The following is a 9,459-nucleotide window of genomic DNA, read 5'->3' as shown; positions in this document are numbered from 1 at the left end:
CTGCAAGCAGTAATTAACAGGGTTCAATCGCTTTAAGGTCTTTAAGCACATGCATAAAAGGTTTTTGTTTTACTTAGCAATCCTGTAACCATCTAAATCAGAGATAAAAAAAAACTTGAGATAAAAATGTTTTGGTATCCCGTCGTGAATGTGGAGTTATTCCCAACTTCGTACTTTTGATCGCTGTAGCGCCACCGTCAGGCCGATTGGGGTTTGTGACGTTATAGACAGGGGTGAGTACTACCATCCCTCAAAAGTTTCAAGTCTCTACGACTTAAGGTTTGGTCTGCTTGATCACTTTTTAGGGCAGAATGGTAATCTTTGAAAATCCTAACAACACAATTGAAACCTTAATAATACTACAGACAAACACACTAACCTTCAAAAGTTTTTTTTTATTCTTTTATTTCCGCAAGTATTCATTAAATTGTAATATAGAAGGACAGTAAAATCATTTATAATGTTTTAATTATAAGATTTCTATTTCAAATAAATTCTGAACTTTATAAGCTGAATAAAAATATCACCATTTCCACAAAAATATTAAGCAGCACAAATGTTTTCCACATTCACAATAAGAATCATGTGACACTGAAGACTGGAATAATGATGCTGAAAATTCAGCTTTGACATCACAAAAATAAATTACATTTTAAAATATATTCAAATAGAAAAGAGTTATTTTAAATTGTAATAATATTTCACAATATTACTGTTTTTACTGTATTTTTGATTAAATAAATGCAACATAAGAGACTTCTTTCTAAAACAGTTAAAAGGTATAATTGGTTTTCTTTATTAATTCAGGCCTCTTTTTGGGCTCACTACGGGGTACTCTGACCACCCTTAGTTATACAAAATATTTTATTATAATTGTGAAAAACTAAAGCAGTGAAAATGTAGTTGAAGTCTCATATTGTGCTTTTATTTTCTTCAATATAATACAGCAACAAAATTCTCATAAAGCACTTCTGGATTCTCGAGGTGATGTGTAGAATTCTGTGCCACTAAAGACATCAAACAGAAAATTGTCCCATTGCCTCAACCAATGGTGAGAGTTAGTTTGTTGTAACAACAGAAGTTTGAAATTATTTTTGCATTTTAGTTTTAATGCTGAAGAAATGAAACACTTGACCATCTAATACCCTATGTTTCTTCTTATGTATTTAAAAAAAAATAGATTTGATCATAGCCCAAGCAAATATTTATATATACACAGTTTAAAAACACATAAAATTGTACCGTATTAAAATAAAATTTGTAGCTGATTTAGCTAAAGTTCTGAGACATACATTTAAGGATTTAATCATAACAAATTTACAGTCCTTTTGCATTTAAATTAATTACCCTGCATATTGCTACATGCAATTGAAAAACCTCATACCTCTTTCACACCTACACCTGCAGTCGTTCTGCATTACCCTGATTTTGATGTTCGTTCTGCTGCGCCCAGCTGCATTAGCGATACCGTGCGGCTTTTTCGCACGTCTGGACTTCTCCACTACAGGCCTCGCACTGCAAGGCAGCCGAGCGATAGGCCTTCCATACCACAGCATCTTGGCGGCACACTGTACCCCCACCTCTCTTTTCCTCCGCCTCGTCACGGTTGATGTCTCCTACGCAGACCCAGCCGCCCGATGTCCCACTTCTAGTGCGGCTGCTGCCGGTACTGACCGCCCACTTCGAGTGATCCTCTGTAGCCTTGAACGTGATGCTCTGGCTTGGGGAAATGAGATCTATGTTGAGAACTTTCCAGCTTGGAGAGCAGTCAGAGGGCAGGAGGCCAGTGGAGCGACGCCAGAACTGAACCAGCAGGTCGGACTGCAGCGTAGGCGCCACCCAAGAGTGATACAGGTCTGGTTATGAATGAAACAATGAAAAGGCAACGATTACTTCTTATTTTTTAGAATATGCATACACTGTAGAAAAAGATTGCTGGAGTTTGTTTTACTCTTTCAGCCTTTCTACTTCTGTTACTTGCCATTTCTTTGTAATTATTTGTTAAAAGGAACAATACGTAATATTTTGCCACTAGAGATCACTTATTGAAAACAAAGGCGTAGCTTGATGAAGGTTTGATTTTGCAGAATAAAATGCGAAAGGTGTTGTCTATAGCCATGGGAAAAGAATCTGATGGGGGCTCTGATAGAAATATTCATGGATGAGCTAATGTATTACAGATTTATTAACATTACTGTATTATGAAGCAGGGTGTGGCTGAAAGCGGAGTGGAACAAGGCCACAGACAAGAGTGACACAACACGGCTCGAGAGCAGAGGAACATTTATTGTGCAGCAGATGAGCACTTCCGCTTCTTCCAGTCATGAGTATGTGTGGTAACGCAGCGCTGTGTCAGCATATTAAATACATTTGTGTGTTGAAAGTAGTTAATGCTGTACTGGAAGTTCACACGACACACTGCACACTGCAGGAAGCTAGATCGGCATTAGGCATGTTAAAACATGGTACTCGTGATAAATCAAGAAAATGAGATTTAAACAATAAGATTGCGTTGAGTTGATTAGTTTTCTGTCGATGAATGTATCCAGAAAGCTGTTCACCTGTCTAATAAAACACATGATATATTAAAGTGTCTTTGGTGTTTCCATGGTTTCTACAAAATAAAACCGGAAACTGATGGTAACGCGGGTGTTATGTCATTGATAGGCAACGTATGAACAAGGTCCGTGTCCTGGTTAAAATTGCTTATTTTTCTGGATTTGAAAATTCTTGGAAACATTTGGGATAATGCAAGTAAACAAGTCAACAAAATATTTAACATTGTTCTAGTGGTTTTTGGATATTTTAATCCAAAAATCTTACATATTGTGCCTTTAATTTACAAGCGATAACTTTCAAAGTAAGTCACTGCCATATTTTATCAGCGCGGTTTACTCAAAGCAATGTGTATAAGTTGAACTTATTTTAACTCATTTTTACGGAACAAAATTCTGTAAATCAGCAATTTGCATCACAACAGTCAAGGATGTCAATCTAGTACATATTTGCATATAATAACTATTTTTTTTAAAACTGCAACTTAATGCAAGAACATCCTCAACATAACCAGAACAAATTTGTTTAACAAACAGAGCTAAATGTTGAACTCTTGATCGACACACATTTGACTGGCTGGCATTAAATGTCACTTACACCATTAGATCAGTATTAAAAACGAGTCTTACCATTGGCAAATGATGCACCTTTTGCGAAGCTAATGAACTCCGTTCCAGCCAGTGAGAGGAGTGATGTACTGCGATTGGATGGGGAGGAGGAAGTGTTGTCCCATCTGCCCAGTGTGTGTTTACAGAGCTGAGCCATAGCAGGAACAGCAGCGGCCAGAGAACCAGGGATGTTGCAGTCATATATGTGAGGCTGATTGATTTTTAACTGCTCACCTAGGGAACATTTATTACAGGGAAATAAAATACATAATAAGAAAATATTTTACATTACCACAAGAGAGACAAACCACATAGGATAATAAAATCAATTTAAAAATGTATGTAAAAAAAATTATACATGTGTATATTACCAAAGACTAGAAAAATAACACAAGACGTGTCACTCGTATTGTTTTGAATGGGAGAAGGTGTAACGCGCAATATGGCGGAATAAGTCCCGCCTTCTAAATAAGAGCCAATCGCCGACTGGTAAAGTCATCGCGTCACTTCAGCGGCCGAATAGAATCACCGGTTTCTATAGAAACAGTCAGACGCGCGCCTCCGAAGAGACGCGCATTTAGGTCTGCGCATGCGCATTAGCTTGATCCAGCCTGAAAAATACAGTTTTTTTTGTCTTGATTCGAGCGTTTAGAAACTAAATTTATGACCCGGTTGTTGTTAGATTTCAAATATGAAATTTAATCGTAAGGTTGGCGAACAGTTTTGGAGAATTTGATGTTTCCCCATTCAAAGAGATTGCATGATGCCCGAGAGGCGTTTCAAAGATGGCCGCCGAGTGAAATGACTTGTCTTAAAAGGACTTTGATATTACTGCCAATATAGTTCATCTGTCTAACTGTGGGCTGGTCTCTATTGCCATATTGTTCCCTGATTTATGGAGGAAATAAGCCACTTGAGGCCACATATGTCCAAAATGTACAACCTTGACTGGATTATTTTCTCAACCTTGTTCCTGCGGCACATCTACACCACACATTTTGGATCTCTCCCTTATCTGACCCATCCATGTCAAGCCTTGGAGTGTGCAATAACAAGCTAATGCACTGAATGTGGTGTGTTTGGTTAGGAATAGTTGTGTAAATGTGTACTGTTGATATGCCTCCAGGAACAGGGTTGGGAAACACTGGCTTATTGCTTTATTACTATTATTAGAAAGTGATAATACTGTGATCTACAAAAACAAGACTGAATGGACCTAAAGAGCAACACAGTGAGAGGTGTTGTCACTATGGTTACTGTGTCAGGAGGATTACTCTAATAGTCACTATGGCAACTGCATCCCATAAATGTTTTGTCTTCAGAAATTGCACATGAAAAGGTTAGTTGAGAAGAATTTCAAGCAGCGTTTCTAACATCAGACTCACTATAAAACAAGCACATGAACATTTAAAAAAATGCATAAAGATCATACTATTCTTGCGAATTTTAACACACCTCATTCATACTTGCAGTCATATACTGTGGCATTAAAGTCCCCCACCCACAAAAAATAAATTAAATGAAGAATGCTGGTAACCAGTTTCAGTTCCTAATGACTTTCATTACATGTTCCACAGAAGAAATAAAGTCATATTGGTTTGGAATAACATGAGGTTGAGTTTATTTTTTGGGTGGACTATCCCTTTAATGTGTGTTTAGACTCAAATACTTAATATGTAATATGCAAAATATGTTGTTATCTGTTCAAAATATGTGCAAAAAGTGCATAAATAGTCTATTTTAAACCATTACAATTTTGATAAAGAGGCCATATTATGCCCTTTTGCATTTTTGGGGGTCACTACAATAGGTTTTCATGCTTGAATGTTCAAATAACAAATTATTTTTCACATATTTGACATTGTTGCAGCACCTCTCTTCCCAGTCTGTCAGTAACACTCTGTTTAGTACCTGTCTCTAAGAAGCCCCTCCTTCCGAAAAGCACATTGTGCTCTGATTGCTCTTTTTTTCTATATGCCTTGAGAGGGAATTATTTAAACGAGGAATATTGCGACGTGTTCATTCCCGAAAGAAAACTCAGGACTACAATGGAGGCATTTCAGGGAGTTCAGAAACAGTGTGCACTGATATAGAGAATGACACCCTTTGAAATGACTTTGTAACTTTCCAGACCTTTTTAATGCTCAAACAGCAAAATCACAAACTAAAAAAGCTGAAAATGTAAAAGAACAAACATAATAAGCCCTCTTTAAATGCATTGGAGACGTACCTATGGTCTGAAAGCGGTCAAAAGGATATGTGACACAGATGAAGTTCTGTCCATTATTTATGCCAGAACTGGGATATGAAAACGTGCCCTCTGATTTAGGAGGGGGGAAATGAGGTGTGCTGTGGACCAACCAGAAGCCCTGCTGCTTATCAAAGACAACAACTCCTGGAACAAAGAAATAGAGTATATATCAACATGATCTACAACATAAATGTGTGTTTGTGTGACATTAATAGCTTTTTAAGCAGTTAACTGCAGTAAAACTGCACCTTTGGTGTGGCCACAAGTACTGCTTGCATCTTCAAAATGCTTCTGTTGTGGTGGCTGGTCATTATACAAGACGTATCCAACATCACCACCCTGAAAGAAAGTTAAAGCTCAAATCTTCTTCATAATAAACATGACCTTATTAGATACTGAATAAAAACCCCTTGTGAGGACCATGTGATCTAAAGCATGACTTCCTCTTATTATGAAACAGTTATGTGCACATAAAGCCATAAATACACGTTTGAGTTTCTTGCGCATGTTTGTTTGCACGTGTGTACATATGAGATTAAACAACATGTATGCCACTTTAAAATGTTTTTAATGATGGTATAACTAAATAGAAATCGATTTTAAATACATTTATAATTAAACCTTGGAATGTTAATGCCAATGCAGTGTTTTAATGCTTCTGCAAAACAGGCAAAATGTGCAGACTACAGAATCTGATAAGCTGAGTAAGCTTCTCTAAAATCAGCCAGAAAATTACTGATAATGAAAAAGTATGTTCTGGAAAGCAGAACAAGTTGGTTTAAGCAAAACACTGGACATTTCATTTTTTTTTTTTTTTTTTTTTTTTTTTTTTTAAATTTAGCAAATTTAAATTTTATGATAAAGTCATGTTGTGCTATTATAAATGCATAATTGTAGGGTGATCTGTACCTCATATAAAGGCCCAACTGTTCGACCAACAGCACTTTGACTGTCATTAACTAACGTCTTCCCATCTATCCATCCCTCACTCTCTCCATCCATGAAAAGATACTTCAGCCCCTCCTGCACAGGCTCATGATGCTGATGTGGGAGTTTGTACAAGTAAAACCTGCAAAGAGAGAAAGAGGAAAATTTGACCCAATCACATTGATGATGACATTTTACATAAAATAGATTTATGTATATATGTAAATAAAAAAACCTCTCTCTGCTTATAAATTAACTTTCTATAAAAAATATAGTTTTATTTTATTAATATAAATATTATTACATTAATTAACCATTTTTGTTAACTTAAATAGTTAGGTAGTGAATATGTTGTTTAATTAATACGAGGCCAGTGAAACTGCCTACATAATAATTAGACAATAATTGAATGTATTAAGGCATTTTAAGTAGTTTTGGATGAAGTACACTTACATTCAAAAGTTTTGGACTGGTGATATTTTTAAAAATGTTTTTTGAAGTCTCTCATTTATTTGATCAAAATCACCATAGCTTTTTCAGGATTCTTTGATTAAGAGAAAATTCAAAGGACAGAATTTATGGTAAAACTTTATTTTAAAGGTCCACTTTAGACATTCTACTAACTATATGTAACTTTAAAACTCCATGTCAGCTTATTATATTAAATCGAACCCAAACCTAACAGTCTATCTACAGTCTACTAATACTCTTGAGAGTTAGTTTAAATGCTGCAAAGTTACTTATACTTAGTAGAATGCCGTCTGCAGTCAGATTTTTTGTAACATTATAAATGCCCTTTTGAACAGGCTAAACAGAACACTGCTTGACATGCCATGTCAACTATCAACATTTGATGTCACATAAAAGCCTAGGATTTCCTCTTTAAGATACGCAGTACTAGGACTTAAAACTGTGGCATGTGTATTATGAAAAAGAATGAATAAAAGATATATCCACTACAATGGACAAAGATAAATTGTGCCAGTAGACTACAACTGTGATTCAAGATGATGCATGTTATGGGTTTCTAAGCCATTTAAATATATACAAACCAGTCAACAGGTTTTCCCTGATCATCATAACAAGAGATGGAGGAAGAAGCTCCTCCTGATGCATGAAGGAGGAGCAGAACATGAAGCAACATGATGCAAATGAAAAACCTGAAACAGTACAACACTTTCATTTGTCTGTCAGGGTAAATGTACAAAAACAATAACCAACCTTCTCAACGCCACTTTTGCACTGTTACAAACAGTCTGCATATTAACAGTTATAATGGTTTATTCCAGTCAGTTTTTAACTTTAATGTACGCGTTATATTTTCTTATGGTTTAATAACAAACTGTATGACTGAACTCCAATTGAAGTATTGACATAAACCTTATCTTTACCTTAAAGAGGGAAGACGTTCTGCTGAAAAAGAAATGTAAGTGGATCATAGCAGTCCATCCGACAGCGAAACTTTCAAATCCTCATGTTGTCACATGTAGCAGGTTCATTAGTTTTGTAGACGTAGAATTTTAAAAGGGTGGAATCGCATTTAGCGTGACCCAAATGGGCGGAGATTGGCGACCATGTTATTTTCTTTTTTGTTCGGGAAATAATTATTTTCATATTTGAACCATTTTCAATTCAGTGTCTATTACTGTTTCTCAGTGTCATTATTCGTGTTTTTGTCATTCACAGCACTGCTGAAACAGGAAGAGTTGTCACGTTGCAACTGTTACTTTTCTCTGCGCCGTCAGGAAGAACCAATCTCAGTCGTTTGTGATGACTGGATTGTTTTTTTTGTTGTTTTTTTTTTTTTTTTATAGCAAACGCTGGGGCAGATTTCCATTTATATGCCAAATCCCAATCCTTGTTATTAATGTATTAAAAAACATTTTTTAAGTCAATTGTCTCTACGCAAAAAAACATCCTGGGACTGGCGCTCAATGGAGTAGAATTAGTTAGCCTATTCTGAGCCCCAGTGCGCCTCCTGAAGGAACACATTTTTAATTATTTATGATCATATCTGATCTGAACACCGGCGTTGTGAAAGCATGCTAAGACTTTTGCAAGTCAAAATTCGGTACAACACCAGAACACCGTCGAACATACCTGTTTGAATGACCGACTTATGAATATTAATTAGGATACAGAACCATTAATGGTTAAAGCAAGTGTAATAGGTTGAATTTATATTCATGAGCTAAACTTAAAACATGAAAAACACAAAGCAATACACAAAATAAAATAACCTGTGCAGTGTGCACCAACCAACATACAGATTTGTTTATTTTTATACTAATGAAACAATGTTGAAACGTTCGAGTGCCTAAAATCCAAAAAGTCCCTAGTAAAAATCTTTCTGTGCTTCTCTATGAGGTTATGACATATTTAACCATGTCATATGGCAGCTGAAACCACTGTATTCAACGAAGTATTTCTTGAATTTCTTTCTTCTCAACTTCCCCTAGAGGTTTCTGTTTTTGTTTACTGGAGACAGAGACTAAAAAATGGCCTAATTTAAGGGAAGAATTATCATTTCCTACATCTGTGAAAAAACATTTCACTCTTAGCCTTTATTGCAATTGTTTTTAGTAATGAATCGCCTTGCTTTTTGCCTCTGTCACGTTTCTGCGAATGTAGTTAAATGATTAGTTCACTTTCAAATTAAAATTCCCTGATACTTTACTCACCTCCATGTCATCCAAGATGTTCATGTTTTTATTTCTTCAGTCGAAAAGAAATTGAGGTTTTTGATGAAAACATTCCAGGATTTGGACTTCAATGGAGCCCAAATGGATGAAGGTCAAAATTACAGTTTACAGCGATCCCAGATGAGAAATAAGGGTCTTATCTAGAGAAACCATTGCTTATTTTCTATTTTTTTTTATTTGTATTTTTTTATTTATACATTTTAACCATAAATGCTCATCTTGAACTAGCTCTCTTCTTCTTCTTCTTCTCTATTAGAATTCTGGCAGTGTAGACACTGCTAAGTGTATTACTGCCCTCCTCAGGTCAAAGTTTGAACTAAATTGTCATATTCAATATGCTAGTTCAAGTATACAATAATTAGTTCAATCTTTGACCTGTGGAGGGCAGTAATACACTTAGCAGCATCTACACTGC

At 35.8% G+C, this 9,459-nt stretch overlaps 1 protein-coding gene across 1 annotated transcript; it reads right to left on the bottom strand.

Annotated features, from left to right (window-relative positions):
- Positions 1–370: 370 nt before the first annotated feature.
- dnase2 (deoxyribonuclease II, lysosomal) lies at positions 371–7,957 on the bottom strand. The gene is made up of 7 exons (XM_067396866.1): positions 7,734–7,957; positions 7,395–7,502; positions 6,325–6,484; positions 5,664–5,754; positions 5,395–5,559; positions 3,186–3,398; positions 371–1,856 (listed from the first exon to the last, which is right to left on the bottom strand). The coding sequence occupies exons 2-7, from the start codon at positions 7,484–7,486 to the stop codon at positions 1,459–1,461; spliced, it is 1,119 nt and encodes a 372-aa protein (XP_067252967.1). The 5' UTR covers positions 7,487–7,502; positions 7,734–7,957; the 3' UTR covers positions 371–1,458.
- Between the last annotated feature and the right edge of the window lie 1,502 nt (positions 7,958–9,459).

This window comes from Chanodichthys erythropterus, chromosome 2, assembly GCF_024489055.1.
Source record: "Chanodichthys erythropterus isolate Z2021 chromosome 2, ASM2448905v1, whole genome shotgun sequence".
Classification (NCBI taxonomy): Eukaryota; Metazoa; Chordata; class Actinopteri; order Cypriniformes; family Xenocyprididae; genus Chanodichthys; species Chanodichthys erythropterus.
Note: the sequence above shows the minus strand (reverse complement) of the source record. Positions and strands in the feature narration are given on the sequence as shown.